At 48.8% G+C, this 17,615-nt stretch overlaps 1 protein-coding gene across 7 annotated transcripts in view; it reads right to left on the reverse strand.

Annotated features, from left to right (window-relative positions):
• EFR3B (EFR3 homolog B) overlaps positions 1 to 17,615 on the reverse strand; it is an 87,010-nt gene that overhangs the window by 20,884 nt on the left and 48,511 nt on the right. For 6 of the 7 annotated variants that reach the window (XM_059893484.1, XM_059893479.1, XM_059893481.1 and 3 more), the window contains 3 exons: positions 5,987 to 6,108; positions 1,677 to 1,826; positions 339 to 473 (listed from right to left, as the gene is read on the reverse strand). In XM_059893484.1, coding sequence (XP_059749467.1) covers positions 339 to 473; positions 1,677 to 1,826; positions 5,987 to 6,108 — 407 coding nt within the window. Of the gene's footprint in view, positions 1 to 338; positions 474 to 1,676; positions 1,827 to 5,986; positions 6,109 to 14,092; positions 14,157 to 17,615 lie in introns of those variants that run through there. The other variant, XM_059893485.1, reaches the window with a different exon arrangement.

A 17,615-nucleotide genomic window follows, 5' to 3' on the forward strand; every position in this document is an offset into this window, starting at 1 on the left:
CTCTCGAAGCTCCCAGGTAAGTAGCAAGGGCTTTCAGGTGTAGGTGAGAGAAGGGAAGCACGAGAAGTCAACGAACAGGGTTCCGTAGCTGTGGGCTCAGGAGTGAAGCCGGGCACCTTCCTCCTGCCAACTCGTCTCCCCAAAACTGTGCTTGGTCACCACGTGGTAGCTTTTGATGCCACAGTGCGGGGAACATGGGCACAGAGAAGGGACCCACTTGGCTGAAGCACCACAACTATAACACCTCCTTCCCTCCCTCCTCCCGAGTCAGCAAGGAGGTGCCGGACCTGAAACTGTTCAAAGCTGAAGGCGGGTGGGTGGGGAAGGGGAACACTCACACGAGAACAGGCTTGATGGCGTTTTTGATGTTGCCAAAGGCAGCCCGGCCCAGCAGTTCCCGAAGGCACCTCTCAGCCAGCTCTGCAGGGATCTCCTTCTCCTTCTCTGGTGCTTGGAGGGGGGAGGGGGACCGGCTGTGGAAACACACAGCCCACGGGTGAGGGATGGAATGCACGGCTGGGCGTCGCTTTGTGCAGGCCTTCTGTGCTTCCCTCATGCAAATGGTCCCAGTAGGACAAGCAGGAATTTGACGTGGGCTGCACTAGGTCACAGGGGAGGTGTTGAGGCTGTCAGAAGTTAAATGGGGGTAAGGAAGCCCAGAGTGGAGGAAGACTGTGGGAGGAGGGATAACGTTCTTTTTCTGGACATCCTAGGGATAGGCCTGATGTGCCTCTGTGGGAAGGATAGATGCCCTGAGCACCATGGGCCTGGGGAGGTGCAGACCACGAGTGTCTCCATGTCCCCGAGGCTTTGGAAGGAGATGAGATAAGAAGAGAGGGAGGCCGACAGAGCTGGAGAAAGCAGAAGAAAAGGGGAGAGAGGAAGGAGGGAAAAAAGTGGGAGGGAAAAGGGAAAGGCGCGGGGGTTGGCTTAGGTGTGACTCAGTGGTACCCACCCACCTCCACCTGAGACCACCACGGAGCTTGTCAGTGAAGTGCTATTCCAGGAACAACCACCAGAGGGCACACTAAATTTCCCAACCGGCTCTAGCAGCGCAGGCTCAACTGACAGAAAGTGGGGAACCCACGATATCTTCAATCGGCGTCATGCCCAGCCAACGTGGACAGCACCGTGAACATTTCCCTCAATCCCACTTCACAGAGGGTAAGAGTGAGGGGCAGGGACAGGATGAATCCATGTCTGGGGGTTCCCAGATTAAAATCCAGTATCTGTAACTCGTGTCAAGTGGCTGCTGGCTGGTCAAGTGGGCATTTTGAAGGGACTGGAACACCGCTAGGAAGTGAGAGAGAAGGAAGGTCCTCCTCAGCAACTGGAACCATGAAAGGCATTTAAAAACCTCCTTGGCCTGCTGCTTCTAGAAAGATCAAGGGAACCGGACTCTTGGTTCTTTGTGTTCAGCACACACTTACCCCAGGGAGCCCAGCACCATTACTGTTTTTCCTTCAGGAATGCAGACCTTAAGGGGTACAGCAGGCTGGTAGAAGGCCAGAGCCAAGGCTCCTAGGGAAGCAGCTTTGGACTCACTGCAGAACAAGCCACAAAAGCCAAGAGCCCTGACTTTGGGGCTGGGTTTTACCAACCAGCCCAGCCGTGCGGTTGCCAAGTGCCCTGGGAGGGCTGCAGGGCCGCGTGCAAGCTCCCCCTCGCCTGCTCACCTCTCTGCCTCCTCCACGTGTTGCAGATTGAAAAGCAGGGATGGGACGATCTTGTCCATGTGCTGTGGGTCCCAGATATTGGCCTGCAGTTCATCATTCACAGTCTTCCTCACCACCCCTTGTAGACCTTTGATACCTGACATTCGGATTCTGTAAGGAAAAGGGAGACATGGGGCCATGAAGTCTCCAAGCCCTGACAAGTCCAGCTGCTGTGACAAGGAGAGGAGCACAGCGAGGGGATTAGGGATGCACTCGTCCCTCAAAAGGCAGAACAGAGCCCACCTTCTACTCTTCATGTGACTTGGCCTCCTGGCTGGCCGCCTTCTTGTGCTGGCGGATGTGAGCACGAAGGCCACGCCTTCTGGCTTGTCTTGGAGATTCCCAGACTGCCCTTGCCCCGTACCACCCGGGCTTCATCCCTAGGGTGCCCAGTTTCTCCAGGCTCTTTAGTACCCAGCTGGGTTTTCTCTAGCTTGAGCCCAAGATATAAGAGCTCAAAGTGCTGCCAAGAACGGAAGAGGCAGAAACCAGGGCTGTGAGCAACTTACAGGGGTAGGGGATCTGGAGGGGGAGGGGATCTGGAGGGGGAGGCACAGAGCTGTCAGGCTGTCAGGCACAAAGAGGTCTTGGCTGGGACTAAGCTGGCTGAGAAAGCGGAGGGGAGATGAGTAACAGCACAGAGGGGACCCCTTTTGCACATCCCCAGTTCCCACTCTGCTGACTCAGGGATCAGCACAGCCCTGCAGGAGGGGGCCCTCTTTACTGGCCATTTATTTCAACCTGAAGTTCCTTTTTTTAACCAAACCTTTTTTTTTTCCTGATTATAACATAATACATGCTAATTATAGAAAAGTGTTAAGATGATATACCCTGCCATCGCCGCTCAAAGATAATTATCATTGGCATTTTGGTGTCTTTCCTTTCTCCTGTGTATAATATATGACAGAATCAAGAACCTGCTGCATATGTAATTTGTATTGGCTTTTTTCACCCATAGCATTCTATCACAAGCATTTTCCTACATCTTAACTCACAAACATGTTGAATGGTTATTTGATACACTGTTAGAAGAACTTTCTGAACTAGTCGCCTGTTGGTCATTTAAGTTGTTTCTAAATTTGCTTCTGGAATAATGCTACAATGGACATCGCTGTACAAAGTACTTTACTACATTCCAAATCATTGCCATGAGTAGAATTACTGAATCGAAAGGTAAGGAATGAAAGGCTCCCAGTTTTGCCAGATTCCTCTCCCCACGCCCACTGCATAAGCTGCAGGAGAATATCATCCTCACTGTGCCTGCCTCAGCACTAGGGATCTCATTTTAAACATCTGCTCTAATTTTGTGGCTCAGAAAAATCCTCATATCCTGTAGCGATTTCAGTTTGTATCCTTTTGATGATTATTGGAGTTGAGCAGTTTTTCTAAATATTTAGTTGCCATTTGTAATTTCAGCTTCAGTTTTAAGTGCTGTTACCACGGCGCTACCCTGAGCTTTACGCGGAGACCATAACTGGGTGGTGAGAGATGCCTAATGTACCAACATCCCCTGGCCCAGGACCATTAGGGCTGCTGGCAATGGGCAAAGATTCTCTGGGCAAACACTTAGCTGCTCTAATCCTGAGCCAAGTCAGCACCCTGAGCTGAGGCTGTCCAGACTTGAGAACGAAGTAACTGTAATACAATTCTGCTAACTCTTCCTGGCTCCAGGTTAAAGGTGCTCCTTAGTGCACTACAAAAATAAATCCCAGACATGCTGGACTCATGTCCCACCCAAGAGAGCCTGGCTGGCAGGAAACCAGGCCCAGGGGATGGAAAATTTTCTACCCAGGGCTTCCTTATGTGTGACTGTATTAATTTTTCTTCACTCTTTCAATCTCCCCAGAATCCCTTCCACATATGTACACATTTCATTCCATGATGCCCAGAGCTGGCTGATCAGGGCTGGGGGAGAAGCAGCCTCTTACTATTCCTTGTAATGGGCTCAGTGGAGGCCTGCCCACGTGCAAGGGACTGGGAAGTCTCTGAACCCAAGGGGACTACACACACACACACACACACACACACACAAACACCCACCTATTCATGAGACCCAAGGGTAGTTCTTGGAAAGGAGCTCTGGGCTCTGCAAAGGCTGCGAAGGACCAGGGGGAGAGCTCAGGGAGAAGGGGTGCAGGGAGGTTATGGATGAGAGACAAGACAAAGGGAGAAACTCCTCTCACCCCGGCAGCCTTGCTTCCATGGGTGGCAGGTGCCAGGATGTGGGTGATGATGTCACCGCCCGGTTGCTGGAAGCAAACCTCAGCACCCTTCTCCTGACCTTCAGTCGCTCCCCACACCATCAGGACACGGTGCAACCGTGTCTGCTTCTGTGCCTTCTCCCCTCCTACTGTGGAGTGTGTGTGTGCGGTTGTATGTGTATGAGTGTGTGATTTGTGTGAGAGTGTGGTTATGTATGAGTGTGTCAGTGTATGTGATTGTGTGTGTGGTGTGTATGTGTGAGTGTGTGTAGAGCGGCATGAGGAATGTCCCCTCCCCTCCTGGAGCTTGGCTCTACCTGCGGTCAGCACCTGTTACAGCCACACCTGGTCACGGTCCCCGCCTTCCCCATCACCTGCTTCTGGACACACCCCACCTGCTCCAGCCCCTTCTGCCTCTTCACAGCCATTCTGGAGCGAGATGGCTGCTGAGGGAACCGGCGCTGGGGAGACAAGGGGCTTCTTCCTCCCGTGACCCCCACTGGGCCCCCCTGCAGCAGCACAGGCCCAGGGAGCCCCTGGCTGGTTCAAGACAGGGGAGACTGGGGAGCAGGGACACTGCCATCAGTCACACAGCGTCCTGCCCTGGAGCCGTTTCACAGCTGGGAAGCTTTGGGAACAGGCAGCCTGGGGGATGGAGGGGTTCACGTCCTGTTTCTCCAACCCAGACCAGCAGCCGTGGTGAGGAAGCTGTAGTTAGGGGCACACAGGGCTCCCAGACCGTGTCATTGCGTATCACGTGCACTCGGGCCCCCTGCGGTGCTGACATGATGCAGGAAGAAGCCAGTGGCTGAGTTCTGGAACAAACCCATGGAGACCCGGTTTCCCGTGGGCATGTTGGCCACCTGGCCTCAGCCCCCAGCCCCTTCCTTCTCCGACTCCTGCAGCTTTGCCTGGTAAGGACAGCTCAGCCCTTTTCCCTCCTTCCTCCTCCTTTTCCTGTGTTTCATTTCGCCTCCCCAGGTTGATAAGCACTCTTTGTAGGCAATGCTTTACTTCTCATCCTTTATCTATCGGTATCAGCATATATTTGGGTGAATTTCTTTGTGATTTCATTGAGGGGTTTAATTTCTATGTCGATGAATGTATTTCTGTAAGCTAAGTATTTTTGTGAGTGTGAGTATGTGTGTGTAAAAGTGTGTTCTGTAATTCAAGACATTTATCTGAAAAGCATCCATTCCTTCATTCACTTACTCAACAAGTATGTCTTCAGTGCCTGCTGCTCTCCAGGCACTGTCTTAGCACTTGGGATGCGTCAGAGAACAAAACAATGATTCCTGTCCTCACAGAGCTTACATTCTAGTGGGGAGAGACAGGCAATGAATGAGAAACATATGTAAATTATGAAACATGTTTGAAGGGGATGAGTGCTATGGGGAAATAAAAACAGAGCAGGGTGAGGGAGAAGGGGAGGGTCAGGGGAAGGCGTTGTTGACAAGGGGGCACTTGAGCAAAGCCTTGAAGGAGGTGAAGGAGTGAGCTGTACAGCTCCACAGAGGAAGCATCCCAGGCACAGGAACAGACTGTGCAAAGGCCCTGTGGCAGGAATGTCCCTGGTGTGTTTCCAAGGCAGCACGGAGGCCTGTGTGGTCGAAGGGGAATTAGGAGGGGAAGAGTGGAGGAGATAAACTCAGGAGGGCAGCAGGGATCAGCCAATGTGAGGCCTTTGGCTTTTTATTTGTGGGTGTATATTTTGGTGGTGAGTGGGAGTGCTTCTCGGGTGTATAAAGGCATGTACTTCTGAACAAAAGAGAGCACAGGTGTGTACATGTGTGTGTCACTGGCTCTCAAATTGGGCTCAGAAGACCGTCACCTTATGTCCCACCCTGTTTTCTGTCCCCAGAGGCTGTTCCTTTAGAAAGCATGTGCTGGGAGCCCAGCTCTGCCCACGCATCCACCTAAGTTCCGCCAGATGCCCCTTCCCCACCAGCAACATCAGAGCCTCGGTAAACGCCAGTGAAATCAGACACGCAATCCGGGCTGGGAGCTCTACAGGACCATCAGTGCCTCTGCCATTAGAGGCACAGCCTCCTCAGCTTCCCTTATACTCACTTAGTCTTGATCTCCAAGTCTTCATGGCCGGAGTGGCACATTTCACTGAAGCGAGACACGAAGAAATCGTAGCTCCGATGGTAGGATGGGGTGTCCTCCTCTATGTTGGCAAACTTCACAAACTGTGTGGGGGGAGAGGGGAAATGCATCGTGAGGTGACCCACCATGCTCCTCGCCTTTGGGCTCTGGGACCTGGCATCCCCCAGGCCCTTTGCCATAGTAAAGCCACAAGAAAACACATCTTAGGAACCATGCATCTCAGGATCTGGCTCTAGTCCACCTCCCAGAGCACACTCGGGAAATCTGAGTTTCTGAGTTCCCCTTTCCTTTCTACACAACAAGAGCGGAACCTCTGGCCCTTCTCAGCCCTCCCCTGCTGGGTGAGCAGAGGATGGAAGAGAAGAGAAAGAGAAGGGGGCTCAGTCACTTAAGCTCCTCCTTCCATTTACATCCAGAGCTGCCCCAAACATACAGGCTGAAAGGCTGTGAGGAATAACGCTGGAAACTGAGCAAAAGCCAAGGCCAAAGCATAGAGCACCACCCTAGAATGCATTCTGGGAAACCGGGACAGAGCTGAAATTTGATTAAAAACCGTAATTACATTTTATTGTTAAAATTTTGAGTACATTTTTAACGTTTGCAATTTCAGTTCATTAAGTCTTGCTCAGCATTCTCAGCCGCTAGATTCCTTCTGTCATCACCATGCTGCACATTTGCAGTTCTAAATAGGGACTTGATTTCAAATGAGTCTCTCAGAGAAGCAAGAATCACAGACTGAGTGGAGTTAAATTACTAAAAGCTAAATATAATTTTTATAGGTTATTTTGTTTAATGTTATAAATTTAATACCACAAACAACTCTAAACAGACTAAACTTAGACTACATTCTCCACTATTCTGCCTTGTATTATTATATAATTTTTACAAACCTTCGTTGGTTCAAAGAGGACATACTGTTATTCCTAAAATTATCTCATCAGCACACTCTCATAATATTGAGTATCAATTGTCAACCTGTTTCCCCATTTAACTACTTAAAAGTTGTTAATAACTATTTTTTTGGATGAAAATTAGCAACTTCCACAAGCATCCTTATTATTACAGTGTTTTGTTCTTGCAATAATAAAATATGCATTTATTTTCTGCTGAATCATAAAACCTCAACATGCAAAGCAGATAAGGAAATCTTCCCTTCTAAATTACATCTAAAATGCACACATATATGTGGAAGCAAGTATTCTGATATTAGCAATAAACCCAAATGACATTGTTTGCATTATTGATGTGGTTATGCAGAAGAGGCATAGTGGTAATCCATGTGATCACAAGATCATTGATTAGACCCAAGTTCAGCAGTTCCAGAAACAACGACAGAGCTGGCCTTTGGCTACGTGACCTTCCTAAGCCCCACGGGCTAGAACACAGACTTAGGCTGGTACCGAGGCTGAAACTAAATTTGGGTGCATTGCTGCTCTTAACCACCAACAGGATGTTCCCAGGCTGCACTCCCCACAGCCAAAGCCTGGCTTGGTCCGTCCACTGAGAGGGGTCATGCAGCTATGCGGTTCTAACCGCAGATCTACCTCTAACTGGTGGGGTGACCTTTGAGTGGGACATTTGACTTCTCTTCTGTCTTGGTTTTCCCATGTGTGAAATAAGCAGCCCAGTCTTCATTCGCTACATTTCTTTATTTTTTTATTGATGCTATATCTACTTCAAATATGATGAGGCAGCTTAAGATAAGACTATGTGTATGTGAGAGTGCATGCATTTCAGAATAACCAAAACAAGACTGAAAAAGAAAAGAGGCCAGTAATAAAGGAGAAACAGTCAAACAAAGACTTTGTCCCTAATATATAGTGACTGTGTAAACCCAAATGTATGTCAGGAGAATGAATAACCGAACTTCATGGTCACTGGTATAGGAGTTTATGGGCTAATAGCAATGATGTTTAGAACATATATGTATCAGGTACTACCCTAAGCATTTGACATACATCAGCTCTTTTGTTTCTTAAAATGACTCTAAGTTAGAGAGATATTATTATTCTCATTTTACAGACAGAGAGACTGAGACCCACAAATGTTACATAATTGCCCAGGGTCCTGCAGGAGAAACCCAGGTCTCAACCATGAGCCTCTCCAACAGAGCTCTGCCCAGCTCTGTCCCTACTCCTGGCTTCCTCTAGCGCCTCAGGCCAAATGACCCATGAGAGTTGCTCTGGGGAGGTGAGGGTGGTGGATATTGTCAGGGAGAACAAACAGAGGATGAAGAAGTCGCCAGAGGGGACCTTAGTCTAGCCTTTTTAAGAGGGCTGCAGGAGTGAGGCCACTGGTTTCCAAACACTGCGGTACAGCAGTCGAGGGGGCTCCGTGATCATGCAGATTTCTGCCACAAGCCCCAGACGTGCTGAGTCAGCCTTGGAGGATATTCACCTGTTAGATGGTCTGAGGCTCACGCTTGAGAAACACAGCAGGATCCCTGACAGGCAACCTGGCGGCCTCCCTTCCCTCTGGCCCCCCTCCCCACGCTGATACTTCACTGAACGATTCCTGATCTCTGTGGACGTGACATCAAGCCTCGTCACTTTTTTTTTTTTTTTTGGCTGCGCCACGTGGCTTGCAGGATCCTACTTCCCTGAGCAGGGATCGAACCCCCGTCCTCGGCAGTGAAAGCACGGAGTCCTAACCACTGGCCCACCAGGGAATTCCCAAGCCTCTTCACTTTCAACCTTGACTTTCCCCTTCCTCCAGTGCCGTGGAACCTCGAGCAGGACTGGTGGCCCGTCAGGTGGCATGGCCGGAGCCCTGTTCACGCCCAGTCTGCTCTGACTATTTTCCGCACTGTACAGGCTGCTGAAGATTTCAACTACGACGCCCTGGCTGCAAGGTTAAAATGGAGATTACAATCAATTTTTAAAAATTAATTAATTTTATTTATTTATATTGGCTGCATTGGGTCTTTGTTGCTGCACGTGGGCTTTCTCTAGTTGCGGCGAGCAGGGGCTACTCTTAGTTGTGGTGCGTGGGCTTCTCATTGCAGTGGCTCCTCTTGTTGCAGAGCACGGGCTCTAGGTGCGCGGGCTTCAGTAGTTGCGGCACATGGGCTCAGTAGTTGTGGCACACGGGCTCAGTAGTTGTGGCACACGGGCTCAGTAGTTGTGGCTCGCAGGCTCTAGAGCGCAGGCTCAGTAGTTGTGGCACATGGGCTTAGCTGCTCCACAGCATGTGGGATCTTCCCGGACCAGGACTCGAACCCATGGACCACTGCACCACCAGGGAAGCCCCAATTTTTAAAAAATGGAACATTCTGTGACAGCCACAGAGGTAACACAGGGTAGAAGACACACATGGGGATTCCTTTCCTAGAACCACGGAGGCTTTTTTCTAGACTGGCCCAGCAGTCACTCCTGAATCTCCCCCAGCTGGGCCAGCCACAGCTGCTAAGCTCACTGGAAAATTCCCTCACTCCTTTCTCTCGTGACTCTCTGCATCCCCAGATTTTTACTCTTCTATAGTCTTCTTCCCTGGAAACTTAGCTTTGAGTCTCCTTCTCAAATTTCGATTTTAACAGGATGGTGCTTCTGTTTAAGTGGATATGCCCTCCGACATCCGCTGGGCCCACAGTCAGACGGCATCTCCTCACTCAGCTCCTTGTCACCTGTGTGAGTGTGGACATCGTTTAACTTCTGAGCCACTGTTACCTTATCTGAAAAATGGGGGTGATGGGGCCCATGCCACGGGGTGTCACCAGGGTTAAAGGAGGGGACGCATGCAGAGCGCGCCCGGAGGAATGCTCAGGACCCTGCGCTGCGGTGAGCAAGGTGACAGGGGCCTTTAATGGTCTGCTCATCAACTCCGGTCCCCGGCTCTGCTGCAGGGTGACCCTCGTCCTCTCCAGCCGGGCCATCACAGAGGAGGAGCCCAGATGGGCAGCATGAGCCATGCCCGCGACCATGCAGGATGCCGGGGGCAGGCGTGAATATGGAAAGAAAGAAATGAGTTAACAGCCATCCCAATGAACTGGTGCCCGAGGGTGGGAGTTGAGGACGGTGGCAGAGGGCAGGGGAGTTGGAAGATGAGGGCCAAGCCCCCTGAAGCACCATTCAGGAACCGAAGGTCAGTTAGTGCCATAGGATGGGACAGAGCCCAGCACTGAGAGACAAGGAGGTGGGGCTTGATGGGAGCTCGGGCAGCTGGCACTGCAAGACTGGGAAGATGTGGCCCAGCATTTGTTTTCATCTCTTTAAAACGCACATATCACCTCCTAGGAACGTGAATGAGGTGGAGATAATTAAGAAAAGCTCCCTGAGTTCCTGGGATAACAGGAACTGAGTGAATTCAAGGCTTATTGTAAGTAAGGTTCCTAGTTCTAAGAGGCTTAAACTTTTTACGGGTCCGGCAGGATTCAGCACCGCACAGTCGTGGAACGAGCGTTTGCGGGGCGATGCACAAATACATTCAAGACACTGCTTCACAGACAGCACTCGACTCTCCACACGCCTGCCGCTCCACTTCATCAGAAAAACAATTTCGCATATGGTTATTGTGAAGCACGTTTGCTTCGTTTCGACTCATACTTGGTTCCGTGGGGAGCCTTCAAAATATTCCTTGAAGAAGCTATTTATAGACACGGGAGTTCGTGTCTGGAGGAGCCACGCCAGGCCCCGTGCCCCATCTCTAACGCCACGTGTGGATGGCAGCACTATGCGACAGAAGGAGTTAACGCCTATATTCTGAGAAATAACAACATTAAATATTTCTACGGCACTTGCAGCTCAGGCATCATGTTAGTTTCCTGGGGCTGCATGCCTCCAGTCTCTGCTTCTGTCTTCACATTGTTTCCTCCTTTGTGGCCAATCTCCCCCTGCTTCTCTCTTATAAGACCCTTGTGATTGCACTTAGGGCCTACTCGAATAATCCAGGATAATCTCTCCAGCCCAAGATCCTTGACTTGATCACATCCGCAGAGACCCTGTTTCCGTATCAGGTGACATTCGCAGGTTCCAGGGATTGGCACGTGGACATCTTTTGGGGGACCATTTTCCAGCCTACCGAAACATCCACTACCTGACGTAATTTTTGGCAAACCAGTGAGTTTAATAGGAGCGATATTGCTCCCATTGTGAAGACGAGGAAACTGAAGCTCTAAGGGAGCCGCTGAATTATTTCAGGTCAACCCGCTTGTGACAAGTGGAGCTGGGGCTCCAATTGGGAAATTCTGATACTTTGATGCTCTCTGCCCTCCACCAGTGGTTTTTAAATTTTACTGTGTATCAGAATGACCCGGGGAGCTCATTGAAAATGCAGACTTTTGAACCACCCCAGGCCTGTTGAACAAGACTCTCTGAGGGTAGGACCTAGGCGTCTGCATTCTGAACAATCCCCCCTGCCCCACCAACTCCTACCCTGGAGATTCTGGGGCAGGGCATCTACAGACCCCATGTCCTTTGTTCTTTTACTGGAAAGCTGGACCAGTAGCTGTGGAAATGATCCAAGGCAGGCTAGGAGGGAGAAAGCTTAAGCAGTACATTTTGGCCTCCTCCTGTCCTTGGTAACGGAGGCCAGTCAAGGCTGGAGAGATGGCCACCTCCTTTGAACTGGGGTGGCTTGGGGTTGAACCAAGGGGTCCATCTTTGAGGCCCGGGAGGCTGCAGCCTCCAGGCTCAGGCTGTCGACCAGCCAGGCCATTGCCTCGCTCTCCAGGACTCTTGCTCTGTTATGAGATCTGGTGATGAGGCTGCACTTGATGCCATCCAGAGGGACTGAACCCCGTTTACTACATTACAGGTGGCACCAGGGCTAATAAAAGAGGCAACATTTGGTACCAGGATCTCTGAGCATCCTTGGGAACCCTTGGTTTGATAGCTTGTCAGGAGGAGCTTCCCTTCCCTGAGTCTGAAAGTACGACAGCACAGATGACCTGTCCAGATGACCTGGTCAGGGAACGTTGGCCTCCAGTATCCCCATGGGGGCAGCTCCGAGGGATCCCACCTCAAGCTGCTCCTGAGTCCTCCAGGGCTGACAGGACGAGGCCAAAATGGAAACTTTGGTAATTGTGGCTCAGAGGATCAAATCCGGGGGACCTGGTCATGGGACCACACCCACTGTAGGAGTCCACTTGGGAAACATGCCCAAACCTGGCTGAGATGGGGTTGAGACTCTAGGGTTTAAAATAGAGCCTTTATCCCTCCTATTAGAGGCAGAACAGTGTTATGATTATGAGAAGGGGTTTGCAGCCAGAATGCATTTCTGAATCCCACCTCCCACTTAGTAGGAGGCTGATAGGAGGCACGTTTCTTAAGCTCCCCATGCTTCGGTCACCCCATCTGTACAAAGGGGCCAGCAAGAGCAGCTGCCTCATAGGCTTGGTATGACCAGCCCATCAGAGTTAACAGTTATCGCCTCATTTTTCCCCCAGTGGATTTCTGGCTTGCTGTCAACACTCCATACGTTTTCACTGGGCCCATTTACCTGTGTGACTCACTAATGTTTTAAACACTTGATACAGCAGGAACTTCCTGTCTACTTCACCCCTACCATTGCTAGTTCATACCTTACAAATGGCTTTTGTTAAAATGCTACTTGCCTAATGCACAAGATTGTGAAATAATAAAGTTCGGGTTTTTTTGTTTTATTTTTTTAAGATATTGCAATGATGAGGAAGGTCTCCATAGCAACAAACTGGAGACTTTGAAGATGTGACACTTCAAAGGCCAAGGGCACCACTAGGGCCACCCTTTCAAGACCAAAGTTTCAGCTCTTCATATACAACAAAGGGTGCCAAGTTTGCTGGAGGAGATCACCAACCCTCTGGCACAAGCAGGAAGAAGACATGGTTGTGTGAAAACTGAGAGTTACTAAGGGGCTGGGTCAATAGAGAGAAAGCAAGCTCCAAATATTGACATTGCAAAACCAGCTCTCCCCAGGTCTGGAGAAGAAGCTGAGCTGGTCAGCCTCACTTCAGCGCTAGCCAAGTCTCTCCAAGCAGAAGTCAGCCTTTCCCTCTTCTGTAGATGGGCATTCTGAACCCCACAACTCCCTGCCATCAACAATAGAACCACAGTGTAAAATACTGGGCATAGGGATTCCCTGGTGGTCCAGTGGTTAAGACTCCACGCTTCCACTGCAGGGACCGCGGGTTCGATACCTGGTCAGGGAACTAAGATCCCACATGCCGTTCAGCACGGCCAAAAAATAAAATAAAATAAAATAAAATACTGGGCATAGAGAGAACCCCAACTCTTTCATGGTAGGACTGCAGGCCTTTTCACTGTGTTAACCTACATAAGGAAAAATGGGAACAGTTGTTCTGCTGCACTAAGATGAACCCTAGCTGGAAAAGACCTTGTAAACCACATGGTTTTGACTTTAACACCCCCTACCCCGTTCTCCCAACTGCTCTTGTTTATAGCAACTCCCGGGAGCGGTTTTCACTAAAGCCAGAGGAACAGTCCTACTGTGACATGATCGTGCCCTGCAAATCGCCTGCCAACCTGGGCATAGTGATTCCCTAGACCTAGGACATCCTCCCCTGTCTACCCACATTACGTCTTTCCTCCTTCAAGATTCTTTGCAAAACTGACTGTGGTTTTAAAAACTCCTGGGAAAGCCCAGTCTTCCCGCCCGAGAAGGTGATCCCCCTGGTCCCAAGTAGTTCCATGTGCTAGCCAGCCTCCAAGGCCTGCACTTGGGAAGCGCAGACCTAGGGAAGCACTGGCTGCTTCTGCTCTAAGATCCCCAACATTTGCTGGTGCTGACCCCCGTGACCTGAGCTGTTCCACTGGCATCACACTTCTGCTCTGACCTCCCTTCATGGAACCCGCTTCTAGCCTGCTGGTCTCCAGCAGTGCTGATTTCTGTCGTGGTGTGGAAGATGAGAGAATTTCTAGTCTACAGATGACAAGTTGCAACCACAAGAGTTGATAAAATTGTCCAGAGGGAGCATATAGAGTGAGAATAGGACAGAGCAGCAACCTTGGAGACCACAGACATTTCATGGGGACACGGAGAAAGAGAATCATTGAAGGAAACTGTATTAGTTTCCTATTGCTGCCGTAATAAGTCATCACAATTTAGTGGTCTAAAACAACACAAATTTATTACCTTGCAGTTCTGGAGATCAGAAGTCTAAAATGGGTCTGCAGGGTTGCACTCCTTCTGGACGCTTCCAGAGAAGCATCTGTTTCCTTGACCTTTCTAGCTTCCAGAAGCCACCTACATCCTTTGGCTCCTGGCCCCCTTCCTCCATCTTCATGGCCATCAGAGGAGCATCTTCAAATCTCTTTCTCTCTGTCTCTCATCTTCTGTCTGACTCTGGTCCTCCTGCTTCCCTTTATAAAGGTCTTTGTGAGTACATGGGGTCCTCCTGGATAATCCAGGATAATCTCCTTATCTCAAGATCCTTAACTTAATCATTTCTTCAAAGTACCTTTTGTCATGTAAGGTAACATGCACAGGTTTCAGGCATTAGGATGTGGACATACTTGGGGGACCATTATTCAGCCCACCATAGAAACACAGAAGGGTGGGCCAGGTGGGAAGAGTTGGGATGACAGGGCCAGGAGGTCAAGGGAGTATGAAGAAGGTGCAATCAACGGGGAGAAATGCCACCAGAGATAGAAACAGCAGCTGAAAAATGACTGAGGAATGGGTTATTTGCGTGGTTTCCACAGATTTCTAACTGCAAAGACAAAAAAGTACTTTTACAATGGAGAGAGCCAGCTGTCACTACCCTAACCTGGGATGGCACTTAGCCTCCATAAAAGTGGGGTACCAGACACTTGTGGTCCTTTTGGGATGCTCAGTGCAGGACCCAGCACTCCCCGTGAAGTGTTATGCCTCCAAGTATTTAACTGCATCCAATCAAACCTTCAAATCTAATTCTAGTCTGCAGGAAGTATAAGGGACAGGAGAGCAAAACGAAGGACACCACAAGGAAATAATCAGACAAACCCAGACTGTGGGGCATTCTGCAAAGTGGTGACCTGGTCAATGTCATGAAAAACAAAGAGGGGCAGGAGAGGGATTGGAACTGGTTAAGAGACATAAGAGACACAGAAAACAAAGTAAACACATGATCTTTACTGAATCCTGATGGGAAAGACAGCAATACAAGACAATGTGAGGACTATTAGGGAAATTCTAATTTGGACCAAATATTTTTTAAAAATTAGAGAATGATCGTTAGTTTTGTCAGGTAAGCTAAAGGTACTTTGTGGTCATGTAGAATGTAATTTTGTTGTTTTCTTTTCCTTGCTTGTTTGTTTCTTTCTTTATTTTTACACTGGAAGAGACCTGAACTTATAGTTAGACTAAGGGAAGGAACCAGAAAAAGGGAAAGGGTGGAGACATGGAGAGAGAAATAATGGATTTAAGGAGGTTCCTGAGGAGAAGGAAACCTTTTGGAAGAAAGAAGATGGAAGCAAGTTGAGGGACCCCCAGCTGGCAGCCCCCATTTTCTCAGTGGGCAGAAGAAGGCAAGGCCACCTCTGAGACTGAAGAAGCAGATTCGGGATGGTCCTTGAGGAGAAAACAGATTTGTAGCGACCACTGAGAGGATGAGGGGCAGTGGTCAAAGAATGGATAAGGAGCTGCCCTGAAGGCCCAAATCAAAATTTACAGCACGCATCTGTAGAGGCCCCAAGCCTCGCGTCATGCGGTTTTCTGCGGTGGTTCTCTGAGCAGGCATATTAGGGCGGAGAAGGCAGAGCTTGGCTGCAGTAAGTGGACATGGAGCGTGGCTCCCACGGGTCCTGGAGGGAGGCCGAGAAAGGGAGCCTCAGCCGGAGCTGAACCTGGCAGGGAAGGGAAGGCAGCGGGAGGTGAGGTCTTGATGAGGGATGGGGCGGGGGGATGGTGAGAGAACATGAGGGGAGGACAGAGCCTCGAGCAAGTCACAGCCCCCCTGCTCTACTGGAGGAAGAGAGCCTCAGGGTCCTGCATCACCCCAACATGCTGCAGGAAGCTTCCCTCCCCTCCCAAAGGACTTGACACAGGTTGTGGTGCAGTGCAAACACAAAGGCCTGCATGCGAGGATCTGAGATGAAAGCGCAATTTTTTAAAATTCAGGTAAAATTCACAAAACATAAAATGAACCCTTTTACAGTGCACAATTCAGTGGCATTCAATACATTCACAATGTTTTGCAACTAAAGCAAAACCCCAAAAGGAAACCCACTTCTTAGTCATTAATCAGTCACTTTCCATTCCTCTCCCTCCCAGACCCTGGCAAACACTAATCTGCTTTCTGTCATTATGGATTCACCTATTCTGGATATCTCATCTAAATGGAAATATAACATGTGACCTTCTGGGTTGTTTCCACCTTTTGGCTATTGTGAACAGTGCTGCTATGAACGTTGGTGTACAAGTATTTATTAGAGTATCCATTTTCCGTTCCTTTTGGTATATACCTAGAGAGGATTGCTGAGTCATATGGTAATTCTATATGTTTAACTTTCGGAGGAACCACTAAACTGTTTTCCGCAGTGTCTACACCATTTTACATCTCCGCTAGCAACGTACAAGGGTACCAATTTCTACACATCCTCACCAACATGTCATTTTATAGGATTTTTAAAAATATAGCCATCCTGGTGGGTGTGAAGAGGTATCTCACTGTGGGTTTTTTCCGACTTGCATTTCCCTAACGATTAGTGAAGCTGAGCATCAATTCATGTGCTTTTTGGCCATTTGTGTATCTTCTTGAATGTCTATTCAAGTCCTTTGCCCATTTTAATTGGGTTTTCTTTTTGCTGTTGAGCTGTAAGAGTTTTTCGTATATACTGGTTACTGGACCCTTATCAGATATACAATTTGTAAAAATTTTCTCCCATTCTGTGGTTGTCTTTTCACTTTCCTGACAGTGTCCTTTGATGCACAAAAGTTTTTAATTTTGAAGAAGTCAAATTATCTATATTTTCTTTTGCTCCTTTTGTTTTTATTGCCATATCTAAGAATCCATTGCCAAATTCAAGATCATAAAGATACACCCCTATATTTCTTCTAAGAGCTCTATAGGTTTAGCTCTTACATTTAGGTTTTTAATCTATTTTGAGTTAATTTTTATATATGTTGTGAGGTAGGGATGAAAGTACAAACTTTAAATCCGTGATCCTTCATAATAATTTTATTATTTACACTAGGCTAATATATTAGATTGTTTATGTAAAGGACCTTGGCATTCTCAGATTTAATATTTTCAGTTTATCCTCACAGAGTGACCTCAGAAGGTCAGGGCACATGGTCATTGCACTGTCCCTGAGACACACATTTGGACCTCTCAGGCAATAAGGCAGGTGTGCAGAAGCAAATCCCTAAGCAAATAATTGAGCTTAGTTGGTTCTGGCTTCCCCTCATCCCCTGACTTTCCTGGTCCCTCACTGTCATCCCAAGTTCAGATATTCTCATTAAAGACCTGAAAGCATCACTTAAATTTAAAAAATTATACTTTACTGCATATGATGTGCAGGAATGGGATTAGCAAAACCAGACTTTTTGCTGACAAGTTTTACCATAGCTTCAATCCTTGGGGTGGTCAAGTACAAGCTGGATAAAGATCCATTAAGGATGAAGAAAGAAAGAGAGAGAAGGTCCCAGGCTTAGAGAGCTGGAAAGAGCATCTGGT

Source organism: Balaenoptera ricei, chromosome 13, assembly GCF_028023285.1.
Source record: "Balaenoptera ricei isolate mBalRic1 chromosome 13, mBalRic1.hap2, whole genome shotgun sequence".
Classification (NCBI taxonomy): Eukaryota; Metazoa; Chordata; class Mammalia; order Artiodactyla; family Balaenopteridae; genus Balaenoptera; species Balaenoptera ricei.